The sequence below is a fragment of the Polypterus senegalus genome, chromosome 8, assembly GCF_016835505.1.
Source record: "Polypterus senegalus isolate Bchr_013 chromosome 8, ASM1683550v1, whole genome shotgun sequence".
Classification (NCBI taxonomy): Eukaryota; Metazoa; Chordata; class Cladistia; order Polypteriformes; family Polypteridae; genus Polypterus; species Polypterus senegalus.
In genome coordinates this window covers 95,427,694-95,451,574 of record NC_053161.1, presented here as the reverse complement: position 1 = coordinate 95,451,574, position 23,881 = coordinate 95,427,694, and the positions used below count along the sequence as shown (strand labels likewise).

The following is a 23,881-nucleotide window of genomic DNA, read 5'->3' as shown; positions in this document are numbered from 1 at the left end:
ATGTACTAACCCCCAATTCCTGTCCTTACCTTTCTTTCTCCAAATACCAAATCGCCACACAATCAGCTCTGTAATAGACGTTAAGCCATCTGTAAACTTATAACGCTGATTCTTCAAAACTTTTAAGGAACTTTGAAATATCTTCATAGTACATATTTAATTATTCTATCCTTCACGTGAAGCATACAGTGCGAGGCAGGAACAATCCGTGAACGGAGCACCAGATCCTTGCTAGCATAGCAACGCCATGTCCTTTAATTATTAACAACTAGCCGAAGCCCGCCGTAGCATATGTAAGAATAGGAATGGAAAACAGTGAGAAAGGAATTCAGTATAACAAAGGCTTAGGAAACCACCTTTGCAGTATAACGAAAATAGCAAGGAGCAAAACCAATGTCAATGGTCGAGAGAGTACCTTCCTGTAGCAGGCTACGGAAAACAGAGACATATATAGATAGACGCAGCATTCACTGTGTTGCCCAGTCAGCGCGTCCGCCCTATTGCGAGTGGTAAAAGTGCCATTTAAACTAATACAGGTAGACGTGGAAACCAGGTATTCTGATGAAAAAACAATAACGTTTTAAACAGTATCATTTACATGCAACAGATTTTGGCGAATCGTTTACATACAATTATTTATATCCATTTATACACTAAATGCGTGCGTATCCCATGGTCTTAGAGTTTAACACAATTTTCTTATCAGGTATTATTTTTGTCTACTCCCAAATAGCTACACTATTTGTTCTAAGGTCAAATACCTACCATTGCTTGACTTTGCTCTAGAAGGCAGCACATCAAGTAGAATAAAATTTGAACTGTTTTTAACAGTATATTTGAATAGAGGACTTGCTTTACTATAGGGAAATACAAGGGCATCATTTCTGTTAATGTTTATGCTTTGATTTTTTTTTCTAAATATAACACTTTGATAAACACTGTCAGGGATGCCAGGGGCAAAGACCCGGCCGGGACGCTTTGAGGGGCCGGAGGAGGGTCTACGTGTGCCCTGGATCACGTGGGGGCCGCCATCCTGGTTGCTTTGGGGGCCACGGGCACAGAGCTTTGAAGCTCCACCCTGTAGGGGCCCGTGGTCTGCACCAGGGCGTTCCCGTGCCTTAGGAGCCCTGGACCTCAGCACTTCCGCCAAACCAGGAAGTGCTGGGGGGAAAAGAGCAGGGACTCCTGGAGTGCTTCCGGGGATGCAGCCGGCACTTCCGCCACACAGGGGCGTCGGCGGGTGATTGCCGGAACCCACCTGGAGCACATCCGGGTGATAATAAAAGGGGCCACCTCCCTTCATTCAAGGCAAGAGTCAAGAGCGGAGAGGACTGAGCCTACAGGAGGAGGCAAGGAGGCGGCCTGAAGTGGAAGAAAGGCATTGTTGTGGCCAGGACTTTTGGGGGTTTTGTGGTGCACTTGTGAACTTATATTTGTAAATAAACGTGATTGTGGGTGAGATGAACGTGTCCGCCTGTCTGTGTCTGGGCCAGTCTCCACAACACCTATTAAATACTTAATAATCTGATAAACACCTACTACCTAAATGTATTCTTTATACACACATACATCCAGATCAAAGCAGGTATAGCAATTTTTTTCCAGTGTGCAAATATATTGTCCTATATACAGTAGAAAAAGCAAACACAAATAACAAGCCATTAAATAACCATTTTGAGCTCTACCCACCGGATATTCCATACAGTTAGATGAAGAAAGATTTAAATGTACTGCTTAATGCTCTAAAAGGGCTAAACCACAACATGGCTCTGTTTCACTCATTTCTGATGAGCAAAGAGCTTTACTGCTGCTTTGGTCATTAGTTTCTTTTTAATGTACAAGTTTAGAATTAGAAACAGTATTACATCTCTGTCAACCATTTAGCACTGCCACAGTAAGGTCAAGTAATTCACTCCAGATTTCACATTCTAAGAGCCTTATCATCTATTCTTACACACATAAACCCTGATCTACAGATGTTGTCTGTTCCACTGAATGTAGTTCAGACCCCTTTATCAGTATCTGAAAACTGAATGTCCTCTGAGTTAGTGAAAAGCAAAGAAAAGAGTATTACAGTGTAAATACATCCAAAGGCAGTCCTTAGTACAATAAAATCATTGGTATATGTGGAAAGACATTTCTAAAAATGTGTCCCAAATATAAGGATATATTAAGCAACTTTTCCAGTGATATTCAGTCTTAACCTTCATGTACATAATCTTAGCCAGTTGGAGGCAGTTGATCTTAAAGGCTATCGTCTAGTGCAGGGGTGAGCAATCTCGGTCCTGGAGAGCCGCAGTGGCTACAGGTTTTCATTCAAACCCAATTGCGTAATTAGAAACCAATCCTTTCCAGTTTCAGACCTTATTTAATTTTATTGCTTGTTAGTCTGTAATGTAAGGTTCTTATTTCATAGATTGTTTCCATCCATTTTCCAACCCGCTGAATCCGAACACAGGGTCATGGGGGTCTGCTGGAGCCAATCCCAGCCAACACAGGGCACAAGGCAGGAATCAATCCCAGGCAGGGTGCCAACTGACCACAGGACACACACAAACACACCCACAGCCAATTCAGAACCGCCAGTCCACCTAACCTGCATGTCTTTGGACTGTGGGAGGAAACCCACGCAGATACGGGGAGAACATGCAAACTCCATGCAGGGAGGACCCGGGAAGCAAACCCGGGTCTCCTAACTGTGAGGCAGCAGCGCTACCACTGCGCCACCGTGCCGCCCTAGATTGTTTCCTTTCCAAGGATATCATCAAAATGATTTGAAGCCTGTCACATTTTCTATTAAGTGTTTTAATAAATGAAACAGTGTATGATGAACGCACAGAGATGTAAATTGAAACAAGCTAGATGGTGTACTGCTGACTGCTTTGTCATTTACATCTTATTACTGTTGTTTTGAAGTGTCTGGTGTTGTCACCAGAAGGTTTTTTACCTGAAAATGAAGGCTATTAGGACTCGGGATAGACAGACATTTTAAAGCTTTATTGCAATAAAACAACACAAAAACAACAAGGACTCAACCCAATATGGCCAAATCGAGATGAGCCCTGAACGGTTCCACAATCAAAGCTTATATAACAATTTCTTATCACTTTTGACCTCGTTCAATTAGCTCATTTGCTGTTCTCCTCTGACTCCCTTCTACTCCTGTCCAGCCAATTTCACATCTCCCTGCAGCTAGGCCCCTAGTATTTCACTGTCTATTGTTCATTTCTAGTTTCTGTTTTGCTTATTTCTTTCACTGGCCAAGGCCGGTACAGACATTCATCTTCCTTATATGGGCTTTCCTCTTATCACTTCCTTTATCTCTGACTTGAGCCGGGTTGTCTGATGCCCAAAGCTAAGCTTTAATTAAAAAGAAATATGATATGTGCTTTTATTTAATGATTGCGTGGCAGTCCTGGCTTGTCTTAATTTCTATGCTAAATTTAATTTCTAATATAGTCTTCTATATTTATTACTAATGCCTGAATATACTAATGTTTCGTTCATGCATTACATCACTGTGACCTTCCTTACAGCAAAAGCCTTTTGTTGCCTTTCTGCTGATTCATCAACCCTGCTGTCTTCTTTACGTGCCTACCAGAGCCATTTTCTATCTGTAGTATCGTTCCCTTAGCTTCCCAGCCTTGGACACAGGTGTTCTCAATCTCTTATCCTGTTCTAAGTTGGTTTCTGTTTGTCATTTTTTTGTTCTTTCTCACATCAGCAATTCTGGTGTAAGCTTGAAAAATAATGCAATATGACTGATTTTTTAGTTAACTATTTCCTTGACCTATCTTATTTTCTTAACATTCTGATTTATGCTTAATCTAATGTTTTAGAAGCTTTTAATTACTTTTATGGCTCTTTATGCTAATTTTGCTATTTTATGCTAATATAAAAATTTTTCCTTCTACATTACTAAATAAGGAGCCATTAAAAACACTGAATGCAGCTGTTTAAGATTGAAATAAGCGATAAAGGGTGGGGAACCTTAGTAAACGAGACCACTAAAAGGAAGCATCAAAATGTCACATAAGCAATAAGTGCTTCATCAGCGGTAATTGACTTCTCATTGAGAAACTGGGTTGGAACAAAAACCTGCAGCCACTGCGGGTCTCCAGGACCAACATTGCCCACCCCTGGTCTAATGTATCATACCTAATGACTGAGAACAACAAGTCTGCGACTGGCAAGAGAAAATCAAACAGGCTTGATTTTGTCGTTAGTCTGAGGAACAGGCTATGTATGCAGGAGAGCTGACAATCAAATGAACCAATGAATGCACATTCGGAGGTATAATTGCATAGAATGTATATGGAACACTTGTGCTTTGGCTGTCAGAAAAAGAGGCAAGCACAATATCTGTAAATGTGACATAGGCTGCGATTTTCTCTTGTGTAATTTGACATGGTTGATATGAGATCTGCGACTGTGATTAACAAATCTTACTTGCCCCACAACAAAAAGTCACATCATGTGACATCATCTTAACTGCTCTGGTATACATAAATGTTAGATGCAAAGGTAGATAATCTTGGATGTGAAATAACTAAAGGAGTTCTAGCTCTTTTGTAACCATAATGAAAGCAACACATTGTTTATTTTGCTTTTATTATAGTCCAAATTGTACTATTGAACCTGTACAATGTACTGCCTGAACTAGAGTGAATTAGAACATTAGAAAAAACTTTTGATAAGAACAGGCTATTCAGCCCAACAAAGCTTGCCAATCCTTTCCACCTAATTATTCCATAACAACATCAACTTGAAATTTGAATGTTCCTAGAGGCCTACTATCTACCACATTACTTGCTAATTTACTCCATGTGTCTATTGTTTTCTGTGTGAAGAAAAACCTCCTAATGTTTATGGAAAATCTACCCTTAACAAGTTTCCTGATGTGTCCCTGTCTTCTTCTTAAACTAATTTTAAAATAACAGTCTTGATCCACTGTACTAATTCCCTTCATAATTTTAACACCTCAATCTTGTCTCCTCTTAATCTCTTTGCTTAAATCATCTTAATCTCAATTTGCTTAAACTGAAAAGGTTCAACTGTATCAATCTGTCCTCATAACTCAAATTGATGGCTCAATGGTTAGCACAGCTACTTCACAACTCCAAGATACAGGGTTCTAATCTTTACATGTCTACTCTCAGTGTGAAATTTATCATTTTCCCGCAGGCCTTGTTGGTATTTCCCTCCCACATCCTTTAGATATGAGTCTTAACATAACCGGTCATTTTAAATTAACTATATGTATACTGTAGGTGTGTGATCATGCCTTTTGATGAACTCCCCATTCAAGATCGCTTTTTAACTTGCATTTAGTACTATCCGGATAGCCTTCAGCTCCATGAGCAACTAGGCCAAGCAAATAGGAAAATGAATAAATTGATGTTCAGAGCCACTGATAATGTGGAAAGTCTAATCAATTTAGGCAGAGCACATTTTTTTCCTAAAAAACAGATCATATTTGATAATCATACACTTCTCATGATATTTTTAGTGGTGTGCTTCAATGTAATGCAACAACTAAAACAAGCTTACAAACTGAAAAAGAACAAATATATAAAAAGTCACATTATTTTAAAAGCAACAAAGGATACTCAAGTAAGGATTTTGCCTAGTGGCAAAGGTCCTCAAGGATCCAAGTTCAAGGCCCATCTAGGTTGGCTCGGTGTGTTTTAATAATAATAATAATAATTCTTTGCATTTATATAGCGTTTTTCTAACTGCTCAAAGCACTTAGCAATTGCAGGATAAGGGCCTTGCTCAAGCGACCAACAGAGCGGAGTCTCTTTTGGCATTTACGAGATTCGAACCAGCAACCTTCTGATTGCCAGTGCAGATCCCTAGCCTCAGCAAGTTACTTTATCCTGTCAGTTCTCCCTCTGGTAAAAAATATCTTTAAACAGTAGTACTGTAGCTCTGTGCTTGTAGCCTGGAACAAGGCACTGTAAATTAAAAGTGTCCTGAATCATACACTTAATTGTTGACATATTAGTAGATAGTCTGCTCTGAGGCCTGCAGTCACTTCTACATAATTTACATAACTCTGATGTGAAGTCATAATTTAACACTGTCGTAAAAAATGTGACCTTTGTGACAGAAGTGAAGTACAGAGAATTAGTCAATTTCTAGGTTCAGACCTCCAAACATGCTCTGCTTGACAGACTAAGAAATTTGATTAAGAGATGCAGGCTTCTGGTTCAATCATTTTCCAAAGCGGTTTTTCTGCCGGCATGATTTTAGATATAATGAAGTAAAGGTTACAGAGTAGTTGACCGGATGAACTTTGAATCACGATGAACGATCCCAGGGATCCCTTTTCCATCTTTAGTTTTTATCCCTTGCCTGTAAAACTCTTACTAGCTCATAGTTCACACTTATTCATTAGACTTTAATTGGGCACAGCTGGCAGAGCTGCTTGTCACATGCTGTGTTTCTAATTGACAGATGCAATTTATTACAAGAAGATCAGTTCCTTTCCTCTATGGCTAGAGGATCAGCCATGACTGATGAAATCTGTGCTGTTTGTATATTCATTTTTAAACAGTAGCAGGCTTACAAATAAGAAAAGCACAACTAAAACTACTTAAAAGAGCCCAAAGACATGAAGTGTCTACAGTTGAGAACTGGCTGAAGTTCCAGAAAAGCAGCCAAAATGTTTGACAGTTAGTTTGCAGACATATAGAAGACATGTGCTCTATTGTAGTTCTTTATGTATGTTCAGGTTTATTTATTTATTATTTTACTTCTGAACAACGTGATTATTATTCTAACACTCCTAAAATATTTTTGCGAGTTTTCTTTCTTCTCAGTCTATAATTTTCACAACAAGATTTTCTGTATCATATTATTATGGGTGACTTCTGCCAGGAATAGGAGGAGCTGAAGTAGCTTTCAAGATGTTCCATGCTGTGCATGTTATTATGAAACTGACTACTTCTGTGTCCGCTCACAGAGCACAGAGCTTACTCAGAGACAGCTGCTTAAAACGTATATGTTTAATTGGCCAAAGAAGAGCAGTGCATTAAACTTGGAATTATATTAATTTATAATGGTGCAGCAAAGGAAAGACTTTCTAAGATTGAAATGAAATAGTATTTGTATGAGTAGATAGATAGATAGATAGATAGATAGATAGATAGATAGATAGATAGATAGATAGATAGATAGATAGATAGATAGATAGATAGATAGATAGATAGATAGATAGATGGTACAACCTGGTTGTCATTCCAGTGTTAAAAAATAAGGCAAAATATAAAGCAAATCCAGTTGCCCTGACTTTGTGGTAAATTGGATTCCCTATTTTTACACTTCCCAAAAAGTTTCCCTCTCACCATCCATTCTTTCTCTCTCTCTCTCTCTTGCTTTCCTTTCTGTCAGTGAGTCTTTGTCCTAAGTGATCTCTTGACTGGTGACATTGGTGGAGGTTAGACTTGATGCCTTATTCAAGGGTTACTTCCGGGGTCAGAGATACACATTCAAAATTGGCTTTAGCCATCTTAAATGAAATTTGTCTGGAAGCCTGATGTAACCCCATATACAAATAATCTTTCATTTTCTGTAAAGGGCAAGGCACACTAGTTAACCTTGAAGTTGGCTGCTTTCCAAACTCAATTAGGTCAAATTGTGTGTTGTATCATAAATTATATTCTTTGTTGTTTATAACTCTATTTGAAATTACTTTCTAATTACCCAAGAGTATGAAAATTGTTTTCAGGGGACCATTGATAAATCCATCTGCCTAATATTTATAGACCTTTGTGTCTTCATATTTGCATGGGTTTTCATTTCCAGGACATCTACTATGCATACAGGTTAAACAATGTTTGGGTAGCTCCTGTTTTAAAACATTAGAACAATCTGAATGAGAACAGGCCAGTCATCTCAACATAGCTCAACAATCCTATCCATTTAGTTCCTGCAAAACAGCATCAAGTCTAGCTTTGAAGGTCCCTAAAGTCTCACTGTCTACCACACTACTTGGTAACTTTCTCCATGTGCCTACAGTTCTCGGTCAGAAGAAAACTTTACTAATGTTTGTTGTAAAATTTACCTTTAGCAAGTTTTCAACTGTAGTCCCGTGTTCTTGTTGAACACATTTAAAGTAATGATCTTGATGCACTGTACTAATTCCCTTCATAATTTTCTTCAATCTTATCAGCTCTTAAATACTTTTTGTTATAAAGGCTCAGCTCTTTTGATCTTTCCTCATAACTCATTCCCCACAGTCCTGGAATCAGCCTAGTCTCTCTTCTCTGTACTTTTTCCTACCACTTCTATATCTTTTTTGTAGCCTGGGGACCAAAACTGCACACAGTACTCCAGATGAGGCCTAACCAGTGCATTATAAAGCTTGAGAGTAACCTCCTTGGACGTACTCCACACATTATGCTATATAACCTAATGTTCTGTTTACTTTCTTAATGGTTTCTGAACACTGTCGGGAAGCTGATAGTGATGAGTACATTATGACTCCTAGATCCTTCTCATAAAGTGTACTTTCAATTTTCAGACCCCACATTGTGTATTCAAACCTAATATTTTTACTTCCTACGTGTAATACTTTACACTTACATTAAATTTCATCTGCCCAAGTTAGTTTGCTTTCCAAGTCCCTATGTAAAGATTTAACACAAGATTATCTGCCAGTCCACATAGCCTGGTAATTTGCCCACACCGACTTGTTTATATGCTCTCCAGTTACCAGTATTGTCTTTCAAAAGACATTAGCGCATGATTAGGTTTGTAAACCATTAAGTTTATATATCCATTACTATAGGAATCACCACTTGAGGTCCAGACATTGAATTCATCATACATTACCCAGAGAGACAAATAGGGAGTAAGTCAAATCATAGTGATCCTGGAGCCTTGAACTTCCACCACAGCACACCAGTAATACCACAATGATACATTTAGAATATTTATATATGATTGAGTCAGTTTAATAAGAGTCAGTTTATTGCTGTGATGTCAAGTATTCAGGCGTAGTTATCTTTGTCCATAAAGATGTCACAGTGAACAGAATCACTGGAGTACTGGCATGTTTTGAGACAGTTCAACTAGGAAGAATATTTAGACCATTAGATAAACATTTTATGAGAACAGGCCATTCATCCCAACAAAGCTTGCCAATCCTGTCCACTACAATCCTCTAAAACAACATCTAGCTAGTTTAGGGTCATGCTGTCCACCACTTTACTTGGTAACTTACTGTATTCCATATCTTTATGGCTGTCTGTGTGAAAAATAACATCCTAACATTTCTGCAAAATTTCCCCTGTGTTTCTGTGTTATTTTCTGTACTAATTCCTTTCATAATCTAGACATTTCAATCATGTCACCTTACTTAAACTGAAAAAAGTTTCAATCCTTCAATCCGTCCTCATAACTCATACCCTGCAGTCCTGGAATCAGCCTTCTTGCTCTTTTCTGGACTTTATCTAGTGCTGCTACATTTTTAATAGATCAAAGAACTAGTACAGAGGAAAACGATAAAAATACACTACTTGTGTATTCATCAGAATAGGAATCAGTACAGTAGTATTGACTGGAATATCACAGAAATGCAGTATTCAGAAGGTCAGTTTCCATGATGGTTCAGGGATACCTTTAAATAATGTAAAATATGAAGATGGTTTGAAAAGAAATACAAATGCCCATGCCAAAAAAACTGTATCATTGTGTGCAACCAATGTCAACCAATGTCTGAAACACAGTCTCACAAGTTACCGTGTAAACTAAAGCTGTTTGTAAAGCTAAAATCTTAGAATGTCTGTTCCTTTAATGAAAACAATTTTGAAGTCTTTGTGTTCTCCAAATATGAACATAAAGGTGAGCTTTGCTATCACAAATATGAGAACAGCAGTATCTTTTTTATACAGTGCATATGAAATCACAACATAGTTAAAGCATGGAGCATATCAGCCAACACAACTATTAGTCAGTATGTAAAGACTCAATTATACCAACATGCATGGAATGCACACAGGAAACAGAGAATAAAAAAAGTGAATCTTTGAAAAAACAACCCCCTGTGGATCTTTAGGTTTTGCAATAGCAGAATGACCAATGGTCAGAATCCAAATGGCTACCCACTCCATAGCAAGAACTATTCAAGAAAGTGTTCTGGACATGGAGCTGACCCAATTCTCTGAAAAATCTGTAATAACCCTTCTTGTCTGATAAGAGTGTGAGGCCAAGCTCCTTAGCTTGGAAAAGTCACTTGGCCAAAGATTAAAGTGATGCCCAAAGGACTGAGACAAGAGCGAAAATATAATATAATTATTTAGGAGGGATGATGGTGAATACAATAATAAAATGAAAAGTGAAAAGACATCTCTGGATGCCACACACCACTCTAGCAAAAGTAGGTGTTGCTTTTAATGCTGAGACCACCCAAGGTTTAGGGTCTCTATAAACAAACGCTCTACAGCCCACAGTCATTTGGTTAATCATCAGAACATATATCATGGAGTCAGAGGCACTATAAATCCTGGGGTATACTCAAGCACTGCTATAGTCTATTCACATTTACCTCAAAAGGGGAACATTTTTAAACTGTTTATGAGTGTTTTTATTTTCTATTTTTAACTGCACCTTATTATAAGGTCTGTTTAGAAAGCTCTACTTTGTTTTCATCACTTAGCTTAATTTCTCATTAATAAAGTGTTCTTTATTTAATGTAGCATGAACACACCAACACCAGTTGTTTAAAGAAGAATTCGAATTAAAGCTGATAAACTTATGTGCAAAATGAAATCTAATCTGTAAAACAAATATAAAGAAGAATGCAATATTGACTGACACTAGAAGGAGTTTCATTTTCAAGAACTGAGAATAATGTTCTGAGAAAGCAAAGAAATTGATTGAAACAAGAAGCTGAAGACACAGTAGAGTGTGTTTTGGGGATAAAGCTGTAAAGACTGACCAGGTCATCATTGTTGCACAGGTTTATATGTGGCAAGCAACGTAGGCTGCTTTTCTGAAGAGATGGTGTTGACTGTAAATTAACCACAGAGTTTTATAAATGAGATTTTATATGTTGATATTTTTTACAGTCGTTTAATTTGCACATATGTAATATGGATGGCATTCATCATGTTTTTATCATTACGGCCCCACTAACTCTAATTGACTTCGGTATCTGTAGGTTAGACAAGACCTTCATTTGACGAAGATGCTCACACACCTTTGGAAACTGCAAGAGCAGAAATGTAAAATGTCTGCATTTATAGGTAAAATAAAGAACATGAACATAAAGTAAGAGACAGATTGGCTGTGGAAACTGAAACAAAATGCAAAATGCTACTTCAGATTTTTAAGAAAACAAATCATCAGAAGGAGACCCCTCTGCTGCCTGGGTGTCTGAATGCCATATTTGCAAAATTAAATAGTCCTTTTTTTCATATAATCCTCCCTTACCACTTTGTCTTGTTTTGGCAGGGTTTACTGAACTTTACATCTAATCAAAATACTAAAAGGATTTCTAATTTTCAGACAAACGTTCAAAATACTGTACAATGTTGTACATTATGCTGACACTTTTTGCTTTTAGACAATAGAAATAAACAACCATTCCTTTTTAATTTATAAAATTGTCAGTAAGATATACAGTACATGTACATTTTGTGCAGAAGCAGATAAGATGACCTGAAGTTATTTGCATGCTGCTCTCACCCCCTCAATTAGATGTTATTTGAACTCTTCGTGAGGTCTCCCTGACATATTGCTTTCTCTATGATCTTTCTGTAATCCTTATTCTTTACCCCATTTACCCTTAAAGAGCCAAGATCTACTGTGCTGTTACAGTCTGAAACTGAGTTGTGGTTTTTTGTAGGAATAATGCACTGTTTCAGTTCCCCACCCATGCTACATGGTGATTGGATGAACATATTGACCTGTACTGTCACTTGTAACTTGAAGGTAATCTTCTCGATTCCAAATAAGTTGACTTGTTTGTGCAACAGGGCACATTTTCAGACCAAGAACAAATTGCTGTAATTAATTAAACAAGGGGACTAGTGGTAGGATTATGGAATCACCCACAATAACCATATGAGTTGCACTGAATAAAAGAATGGAGTCTGAAGTTTTACCTCCATATTTAGATGACAAAATTAATTTATTCATTCATTCATTTTTTTCTTTATTCTGATATGTTCCATCTTATTCCTTTCCAATCAACATCAACATAAGACATTGGCAGCCCCTAAATCCTTAAGAGCCACACTCCCATATACTGTACTTCTCTCGTGTCCTCTCATTTGTCAAGTTTCTGATTTTCTTATATTCACTCACCATTTTATACCATCTTGCACTATTCTGATGTACTTATATTCCCTCAGGCTATTTTAAAGCCGAAGTAAAGGAAATGGAAAGTAATTTTTATGAGAAGCCATAAACCAAATAATCCTGTTTTTAACATGACTGAACTATGTCTAGTTATTTGGAAAACTTCAACCTTTGAAAAAGGAACAACAACCTCAGGAAAATATACTGAACTGCTACACTGAGGACTATAAAGAGACAGAAATTGAAGTCAGCTTCTAGTAGAATTGTAGTGAAATTGGTACTGAGCTCTATTTCAGAGAAATGAGTGAGATATTTTGCTGACTGTCAGTCGTAGGAGACAATGTAATTCAATAAACTGATAACAGGGTTTGAATAGATGGAAAATTAATCTGTAGCCCATGCCTCCCATGAGATTTTGTTTTGTTTTCAGCCATGTTTTTTGATTGCATTCTTGCTGCGGCCTCTGGAGAAGAATCAGATTCACTTAGAATTTAATTGCATGCACTGTTGTAACAGATTACTTTAGCTGCCAATGCGTTGTCTGCATGGCATTTTTTTTTAAATTAATCTCACAGAGGTGAGAAACTCGATTGGATTTTAATTCAAGCCATTAAATCTGCAGTGTATTGCATGACACAAGTACTCTGGCTTTCATTACTGAAGTCTTCTCTTCAGGTAGTTTATACATGGTGGGGCATGAATTAAGTTTAGAAAAAAATATGGTGAATACAGAGGAATAAGAATGCTTTCCATTTGCTGGTTTTTATGGTTTCATTAAAAAAGAGTTAATTGGGGTTTGAAAGATTTCAATTACATTGCACAGACTAAGTTGTTTTCCTGGGTTAGACACTGCCATGTCATTAACACGTTCTTAGTCAATAGCAGCTATGCTGTATGCTTACTCTTTCTGGTTGCCGTGGGGCCTAAAGGGAAAGCAATTGCACTAAACAGATTCATTCTGCTGTTCTGTGAAAATCATTTAAATTGTTTGAGTTCTAATTTTACAGTAGGCTAATATACATTAAAATTCTGCAGCACTTGTGAAGTATTCTTAATCTTAAGTTTACGTATTTCTCATATGTCACAAATGTATTTGGACACTTGCATTTGCTTGTGGTTTTATTCAATAAATCTCATCTTATTTTCAATTATTTGAAGTAGTGGGCAGAGGATAGACAACAGCCCTGGACACACACCATCACAGTCCTTTAATAAATTCATAAAAATAGAAAATGAGAAAAATGACTATCATAAACATACTATACAACAAACAAGTCAAGTTCAAGTCAAGTTGGGGAGCATTCACTGGTACAGCGCATAGCTGCACCCACTACACGGCGAAACAACTCGGGATCCCGGTTGGCAACCCCCCAGGCAGACACATGGACCAGTCTTACCCTCCAGAAATGACCCTCCATCTGCTGCAGTCAGGTGTTACGTGGGCAACCCCTTGGCCTGGTCCAGCCACTTGGGTCTCCAACAATGAGGATCTTATGAGCCGGATCACCCTCGGAGAAACGCGCCACATGGCTGTAGTGCCGTAACTGATGCCCCCTCACAATGCAGGTGATGTGCCTCATTTGGGACTCCATGAGCAACCGCTCATTCGACACGAAGTCAAACCAACGGTACCCAAGGATTTTCGGGGGAGACACAGTACCAAAGGAGTCCAGTCTTTGTCTCAGGTCACTGAATAGCGTCCATGTCTCACAACCATATAGCAAGACTAGGACTCTAAAGACTTGGACCTTCGTCCTTTTACATAGATATCGGGAGTGCCGCACACCCCTTTCCAGCGACCTCATGACCTCCAATGCTCTCCCAATCCGTCTACTGACTTCACATTTCAGTGAGCCACAGTCACCAGAGACATGGATGTCACTGCCAAGATAAGTAAACCTCTCAACAAGGTCAACACTCTCTTCATAAACAGACACACTGCTGATGGCTGTGCCCAAAAAGTCATTAAAGGCCTGGATCTTGGTTTTTATCCAGGACACTCACAAGCCCAGACCCTCAGACTCCTCACAGAGTGTCCCGATCAGAACCTTCATTTACTCCACGAAGATCACAGCATCGTCAACAAAGTCAAGATCCGTGAATCTTTCTTCACCAATAGAGGCCCCACAGCCGCTGGACCGCACGACCTTGCCCAACACCCAGTCCATACAAGCATTGAACAGAGTAGGAGCAAGAACACACCCCTGACGAACCCCAGAATCAACTGAGAAAAACGCAGGAAGTTTTTATTTAAACAAAGAACCATAGACACTTGGAATAAGCTGCCAAGTAGTGTGTTAGACATTAAGACTTTAGGGGTTTCAAAACTCGACTTGATGATTTTCTAAGAATTAAGTGGATAGGACTGGTGAGCTTTGTTGGGCTAAATGGCCTGTTCTCGTCTAGATTGTTCTAATATTCTAATGTCTTCGACATCCTGGCCTTAAATACAGAAATGCCACTGTTCATTAACTAGTAACTTTTAAATTTATTTTGTTGTAATGACGTGGAATTTTTATAATATTCACTGTGCTATTTATTCAGTCTGCACGGTACTATTTGTAACATAATAATGACAGCAAAAGTGCAGATATGACTGCAATGTATTAGACATTAATAATGTTTGCCTTTGTTCAAAATGTTTTTTTAGGAAAACTCTGAAGTGATTAAATTCAAAGACTGGCACCCTGTGCGGAGTTGTTCTTTACTTCATGTTCATGGCTGCTCTTGCACTTTTTAACCAGTAAATTGAATTAATCGGGATTGAGAATGTATTTAAGAGTATTGGCAAAGAAATATAGCACAGTTTCAAAATTGTCTCTTTTGAATAGTAATGTTCATTGAACCTATAAGGACATGTAGTAGAACACATGTACCAAGTAATTATACTGAAAGCAAAATATTTTCTTAGCAGGTCCTTTATTCATTTTCTACTCTGGAATGAAAATGAATTTAATTTTACAGCCTTTTTCAAGTTTAGTGATATAACATTAATACTGTACAGTCATGAGTGCATCCATTATAGGTTGAAAAATGCTATCTGCATGAATAGTATGGACAATTAGTATAAGTAAAATTAATATTAAACTAAATAATAAATAAAATTAAGTGCAGTGTTTTGAATTGCAAAATTGTGATTACTACTGGTTCATCTGTTCTTCACTTAGGACTTTGGCAGTTGAGTGGTATCTTTTCATTTAAATGGTTATAGGTCCAAATTAAATCTCTCCATCTGTTGAATTTAAATATAAACCAGATTGCTTCTTGATATGCATGTCAAGTTGAACCACAACAACTTGGATACAGAGGTCTCAAGTGGGCAATAATATATAATTTGTGTATTCTTTTCTCCAAGACCATTCATGGTATTCTACTGTGGTTCTGTTGCAAAGATCAGTACAAGCACAGGTTTATAGCACTAGTGCCTAGATTATACCACAGATGCTTGAATACATTTTGGAATTTGTGTAGAATTATTTTTAGTCTTCTGATAATAATAAGGACAAATGAAGGAAATGAGTTTTTATTCCACATTATCACCCGCTTTATACAATAGTTACTGGCTATGCATTGACACATACTGTACTGGAATCATCGACTGGTGAATGCAATTTTCCAAAAGCAGTGTACAAAATCAACACATCATTTTTTTTCTTTTGTATCAGTAAGATACTCAATGCACATGGTTACGTTCTGCATTAATACTTTATTGCCCATGTTTAATCTCATGTCCATGCATCTCTTTTAGCAAAGATGCAGGTGGTTGTTTCTTTTTCTTTGTTATTGTAATTGTCAGCAGGGAGCTTTGTAAATGCTCAATCTCCCTTTCATCTGACACACACCCTCACACAGAGCTCTGATTTCATTTCCAGAGCTTTACTCAAGGAAGTATCTCTGTGTTCTCTGTGGGAAATCGATACAACAGATCTGAAAATGTCTTAAGTGTGAAAGATCATCTTTTTGAATATTATAGGCACTGTTTAAAACTCAGTAAAATGAAAGGAGTCTATTATAAATTTTGCACAGGGTATATTACATCTACACTTTAAAAACTAGTCTAAACCTGTGTGACAGCAAATTATTATCGAAATCAGTACTTTTAATCATTCTTTTTAACTTGAAAATTCAGCTCTAAGCATATGCATGAGATTTGAGGCAGAGACATTTTTAAATATAATAGCTTTTGGATAATCATGTGAACAAAGATGAAGATTAAATGCTTATATTAGTTGATTCCTCTACTTAAGTTCTTTCATTTTTCATACATCCTATACTGAGCATTAATTAAAAGATATGTTTCTGTATTATTATAATTATGCTGGTATATTTTAGTTGACACATTATGAAGCTGTTGTAAACACAAAACTCACTTATCACAATATGCATTTCAAATTACAAAAAGAGGAGGCAGTCACTGCACTTACAGGTCATGAAGTGACATGCAAGCAAGTTAAAATAAGTTCTGTGCATATCTTTTAAATGATGCCATAAGTAAAACTAGCTCCAACAGTTACTGCTTCTTTCATATACCACATTTTACACTATGCATCAATAACCTAGCTACAAAAACAGACAAGGTCAGTCCAAGCCATCATTCTTTGCACAAATCTGACATTTTTCTGAATTAAATCTGATGTCAAAGGGAGCTGAATATACGTTGGTATTGTTGCCCATGATGTGTGTCAATCTATAGTGAAATTCCTATCAATTTCTGAAAATGTGTTATGCGTTACATGGGGCACATCAGGTGCAAAGCAGGATCAGCTTTGGATGGGTCATCAATCAAGACTAACCTTCATATCTTAGGGATATGGGAAGGACTCTGGAATAGCCAGAAAAAAATCTGGAGAGCTACTCAAACTTTACAAAACATAGTGACTAGGCTAGGTATGAATCCCATGATGTAGCCTCTGAGAGACAGCATTAATAATCACTGCATCAATATGCCATCAACCAAGAAAAAAACTTACTGCTTAACCATGGAGCTTCACAGATGCCACCTTTAAAAAATTTAATTTAAACAATTTAAATATTTTGAAAGTTTGAGATGTGGAAAAAGACCATAAAAATGCTGATACTGGTAGTGTGTTCCTTTTAAACAAGATTTCAATCAAACTAAAATGAACATCCATCAATCTTGCAAGTTTAACAATGAGAAACAGTTTTCATTAAACTTGGAAAGCATATGAGGTTAGTGCCTGGCATTAAATTGTCAACATTGCCATTTCAGTGAGCCATATAAAACTTTTAGTCAAAAGGAACATTTAGTCAATGCATCCAATGAAGGCCCATTGACAGACATAGATACAGATATTGTGAACACGGTGAACGCGGCCCCAAGGGGACCCTCTTAAACAGTGATACAATGGGAAACAAACACAGCTTTTCATCTCCTCTTTGCGGATCAGCTACTAGCCTGCTGCTTGCTGCTGTGCCGCGTGATCTACATCTCGTGTGGGGCTTCAAACATTTAAAAGACCACATTGTAGCTGCCCTTGTGTCATACTGCTTTGTCTCTCTTCCCCCAGACATCCTCTGCTCCGGCCGGCACTCCTAAGCTGCCATGTCCCTTTGAGGGGGAAGATTTTGTGTTCTTTTGATCAAGAGGCAGAGCTGTGGCGACCGTTTGACAGTGTGCCTGGATCGCTCCTGAAAGAGTCTTATGCTTGTTTCTGTCTCTGAGTGAACCTGTTTAACTTTGTGACCCAAGCGTGACAATATAAAGTAGATACAGATATTGATATACAGTAGATATAGATATAAATAAATACACAATTTGTGGTCTGATTAGAGCTTAGAACAAAAAATATATCTACAAAGTCAAAGGTCTGATCCTTTCATAAATTTCTTTTTATACAAGTTGTTTGAGTTTCATGCCCATTCTATAAATATGACAAATAACGTTCTTGGTGTATAACACATATACAAGCATGATTTTGCATCTTCTTTAATATTTGGAGATGTCAAGTGCTTCATATACTAATAACATAGACAAAGACCACTTTGAGAAGAAAATTTCAGATGAATACTGATGCAAAAACTATTTTAGAGACTAAACATAAAATTTTGAAACCCACTTAATCAAATTGAAGGTCCTGAGAGACTAGTACCTATCTTGACAAGACTAAGTGCAAGGTAGGAAACATCAATGAACAAGGTGCCATTCCATCAAAGACCCATTCACTCACACATTCATACTCACAATGGCCATTTACTGTAATCAAATACACACATATTTGTGCTTTGTGGAAAGAAAGCCCAAGTTCAGAGAAATAAACGCCACACAAGCTGCAGTGAGTGTAGGATTTAAACCCAGGAAACTGTATCTTTGATGTAGTGCTAACCAGTATGCCAAGATAATTCACAGTAAGTCAGTCTTAGCCAATCTGCAATATAATTTTTATGTGTGGGTTTACTGTCAAACAGAACAACAGGATGTCTTGTAGTAGGTATCTTCTGACCCCTAAGAAATTGGTTTATTTTCAACTGATTTGCCAGACACCCTGAAAATGTAATTTGGTGTGAAGAATATTTGCAAGACTGGTCACATAAAGCAACAAAAGGTCAGTACTTGGCATACAAAAGATCATACAAGAAGCAGCTCCATTTAAATGATGTTTACTTTTAGGGAATTTGCTGAAATCATGCATTAGCATTATTGATTTAGGCAGCGAGCATGTCTGTGACTGGCTATCATTATGCAAGGCATGGGGAATAAGGGCCATGTTGACAGATCAGAGAAAGATAAAAACATCAGATAGTGAAGAGACACAAGCCAGTCTGCGGGACTGTCCAGAAGTGAAGGATGTGGTAACAATTTTAAAAAGAACTTCCTTTTAGAAATGTATTCTTTAGTATTTGCTTATAGTGAGCACATATAAAGTAGTCTGTTTAGCAAATAGAACAATACTTCATAAACATGTAATATTTTACATAATAAAACTATTAATAAATAGAGAGATAGATATCCTGCGGTGGGTTGGCACCCTGCCCAGGATTGGTCACCAACCGTGACCCTGTGTTCGGATTCAGCAGGTTGGAAAATGGATAGATAGATAGATAGATAGATAGATAGATAGATAGATAGATAGATAGATAGATAGATAGATAGATAGATAGATAGATAGATAGATAGATAGATAGATAGATAGATAGATAGATAGATAGATAGATAGCATTTTGCATACACCCTAACATGATCATAACATAAAGTGGCATTTTTTCAAAGATAAATAAAGACTACATGTTTAATTATGCATCCACAATTATTACCAGGTGATTTAATTCAATTTGAGACAACAGACCTCATGAAGGAATAAGAGTTCAGCACTTTCAGAATTTTCAGAATTAGCAGTTAGTTAGAAGAAGTTAAACAAAGTGAATTATCCATTGTCAGCATGTAAAAGCTCATTCATAATCTGAAAATCCACATTTTCAATTCAAGGCATTTCAAGATTAAAGGGTCATTCTCCTGCCTGGAACTAGTATTTATTAGATGTGATCACATATCTTTGCAATAAAAGTGGCTGTATGAAATAAACATGAATTGAGAAGACTGTAATCTCCATAAATTCACTTTGCTACAATGTATTCCACATGACTACTTATTAGGTACCACCTACCTAGGTTATTTAATTCATTAGTACTTCATTGACTGCATCAAATCTACACAGTCCAGTGTAGACTAGAGGGATGGGTAATAATGGATCGAGTGTATGTGTGCAATTTAGATAGACGATTGGCAACACATTAAACATTTACTCTATAAATGTGACATGCTATTGGCAGTTTTTGTAGTTATCAGGGTTAACAAGTATGCCAAGTGTTTTTTTTCCTCCACTTGAACGACATTCAGCCAACAACAGCTTTATAATTTGAAAAAATCATTATTTAAAAGGCTGGCTGGAGTCATACTTATTAAAAAAGTACAGCTTACAGCTGAGGAAAACATTAGTGTCAAAATAAGCATATTAGAATGTACAATATGCTGGATTGTCACTGGTGAGTTATGACAGGTGATGACGAAATTGAGTTAAACTGCTTTCGGCAAAACAGAGAAGATGAGCAGCAGAAAAGTAATGATGAGAACAGGCCATTCTGCCCAGCATAGTTCATTAGTTTCTATTCATGTAAGTCTTTAAAAGAATGTAAAAGTTGAGATTTGAACATGCTACAGTTACTGTCTTCTAACACAAATGGACATTACTATTGACAAATATGTTCTGAGATTTATCAGGAAGACAGAAATTTCAATGTTAGGTAGTTATAATTATTTATCATGGTGCCAAAGAGGGGTAACATGTTGCATGTGAAAGTATGAATTTTACTATTCTCTGTACACGACTGTAAGGGCCCTATAAACCTATAAAAACCTATAATCTATACTTGGTAGAAGCGTACTGTGTAAATGGTTCTCTTAGTGAAGAAATACTTTGTAGCATTTGTGTGAAATTTGCCATTAACTTCAACTCCAATGTTCTTGTGATTAAGAGGATGAGTTTGCTTGGGCATAGAAACAGAAAGACTGAAAACATGAAAATCTGACGTGGTGTGATGAATACTGGTTCATGGTTTTCCAAACTGATGGCAGTACCGGGTTATTACACAAATTCATCAAATCTTCAGGTTTATCATGCCATATCTCAAAAATACATACTGGTGGTGGCAGTGTAATTATGTGGATGTTGTTTGTGAGGACAGACTGGTTTTCATAATTCAGGAAGAGGAATGTTTGAATACCAATAATATCTTAAAATGTTTGGTGCATTACTTGATAGGGGCAATGTACCTAATTATGAGCTTTTTTCAATAACATTATTTTATAAGCCACTAGGAATAGAAATTCATGGACACATGACAATGACTTAAATTTCATTCAGTGCTTTCCAGCAGATCTCAGTCTAGTTATGTTTCTTTGGAAGGAGACAGAATAAGCTATTTGCAGTGGAATTTGTATGTATAATTAGAAAAATGCTTATCATCCATGATGTGAAAATTTGTCTTTGTCTCAAAAATGTAACTGTTCAGAGAGCAAATAAGAGAACAAGTTACTGTTAGATAGGTGGCTTCTTAACGTATACTGTGAAAGGAAACACCTTGACACAAAAAAAGGTTTGGGGCAGCCACCCATATACTAGAATAAGGCTGCAAAGAATTGAGTACAGTTATGTACAGGTTGAGTCCAAAACAGAACTGAGTTCACAAGCAGAAGCGGTCTGGTATTTAAGGTAGGTTAGCGGAAGTGACATCATCGTGGCTGGAACCAGAAGTGATGTTATCAGGGCCGGAACAGGAAGCAACATCACCATGTTTGGTCTGCAGGAATAAAAAAAGTGGTTTAATGCACCCTGCCACCCCCTGGCTTGGTGTGGAATTACCCTCTTTTAGTCCTTTTAGCAGTCTCCCATGTGCACGTGCGTGACTATACCTGAAAATTAAAGCAAATTATAATTCAGCAGTATATGGAGGGTAAATATTTTTCCGTGTCCCTTCACAAAATGTGGAAGCTTTAGTTTTATAGAATACTACTGCTCAATATCATGGGAGTTATGCTTTTGTACCTTTATATGAAGCAAATATTTTTTCCTTCTTTATTTTCTGTGATATTTCCTCTCTCAAAATTAGACTGAAAGCATGATTCATGGCAGCAGGAAATCTCAGGGGAATCCTTTCCACTGTTTTTAGAATGCTGCTGGGTAGGTTTGTGCCAGATGTGTCTTCATAATCAGATATTTAAATATCAGCAATATGGGGCTCACACAGAATACAAACTGAATTGAAAAGAGATAATAGTATCAATGAATTCACATGTACTTTTTCATTCAGTGATTGGTACTTATTTTTTAATTCATTATGAGGACTGCAGTAAAGAATTACAAGCTTAGAACAATAATTTAAATTTGCAGTATATTATAACAATGCCTTTGTTTGACACATTATTTTCCTTTGTTGGCTCATTTTTTTCTTATATGTATTGTCCTATTGGCTTTGTAAAGTACATTCTGATGGTGCTGACAATAAAAGGTCCATCCATTTATTCATTTTAAGAACCTGCTTTCGCTATTACAGCAAAATTGAGCACAATGTAGCAGTTTAATTCAGTTAATGTTGCGTACTTACATTTGCAAGCTCCTGTTGTTGCCCAAAATTATAACTGTAGTAGTGTATGACAAAAGAAAAATAATTACAAGGCTTTATATGAGCATGAACTAATCGTCATGAACTAATGGGCTTTCTGTGGGGCACAGCTACAGTGTCAGTGGGCACAGTCCTCTTTGGATAAACATGCAAGCAGCAAAAAAATAACAAGACAAATAAGAAACTAAAGTAACATTTTTAACAAATACCCTGTAAAAATGAAATGCAAAACAAAATACCAAATAACGAAATTTAACAAAAACAACAACATAGAAAAATAAGAAAAAATAATCAAAAAACATAAATAACAAACTAAAAGGAACAAAAAGGAGAGCCCAGGGTAGGAGACCTGGTAAAGTTGTGACAAGTGATGAGGCAGCCTTGCTAGCATGGCACCACCAAATCATCCAGCATTTCTAATATTTACTGTTTATATTGTATTGATGTCTAATATAATTAATTATAAACTAATAATCATAGTGTCTTTTATGTGACTTTTCTCATTGTATTTATTTCACTCTGAAGTATGATTCAAATGAGACTGCTGAACAAAGGAGGATCAAGCCAGAGTTCAAAGAGGACCCTTCCTTCAAACGCCTTATTTCCTACAATCACACTGCTGTCCATATCCCAACAGACATCTATGAGGGCTGTAAGTAAACCCATTTTCTTCTCTTGCTCAAAGGTATTTTAAAGGCTAAAAACCTAACATGTATAGAGCTCTTTTTAAAGGTTGTTGTGTAAAAATCTATATTATTAAATCCACTGTAATAACAGGTAGTTATGTTAGTGAATACAGTGTGCTTACTAAGATTGGAACACATAAGTTGTATTTAAATGAATTAGTGGCTTTCAAAAGGGAGTTGCAACATTACTTTAAATCAAGATACCAATGCATATTAAAAATAAAGGATCAAGGTGTTCATTGTCATGTGATTTTTCAGTAGTCAGGGGAATTATTAACATGTCACCTAAAGTATATCACTTGTATAATGTGCAAGGATCCTGAAGTAAAACGCAAATGCTTAAGCTAGTGGATGTTCTGGTGGTTGTGCGACATGCAAAATGATCTCATGTTAGACAGCTTCTGGTATTCTGCTATTAATATGTATTATTTTGTGCTTTAAGGAGCTGAGCTATTAGGTAATGTGTACCTGGTAATGTATTGAGCTGCTCTAGAGCTAATTTTCATGAAGTTAGTTTTCAATAAAAGCTAAAACTAGATCAGATGTTTGAATACTCTTATTTTTACACGTACATTTTAAAGAAACACTGTTACAGAATCTGGTTGCAGCTATCTATTATTTAAAAAAATGTAATATATGACTGAATTAAGTATTTGTCATAATGTCACATATTTTGGCCCCAGTGTTTGCAAACCCCTTAATAAATGTGTGGTTTTACACTCAACATGAGAAACCAATAAGCATACAGT

The 23,881-nt window shown here is 36.9% G+C and overlaps 1 protein-coding gene across 4 annotated transcripts in view; it reads left to right on the top strand.

The window, feature by feature from the left end:
- LOC120534138 (voltage-dependent calcium channel subunit alpha-2/delta-1) overlaps positions 1-23,881 on the top strand; it is a 690,895-nt gene that overhangs the window by 341,564 nt on the left and 325,450 nt on the right. For all 4 annotated transcript variants that reach the window (XM_039761461.1, XM_039761460.1, XM_039761459.1 and 1 more), the window contains exon 6: positions 22,972-23,098. In XM_039761461.1, the coding sequence (XP_039617395.1) occupies positions 22,972-23,098 (127 nt within the window). The remainder of the gene's footprint in view (positions 1-22,971; positions 23,099-23,881) is intronic.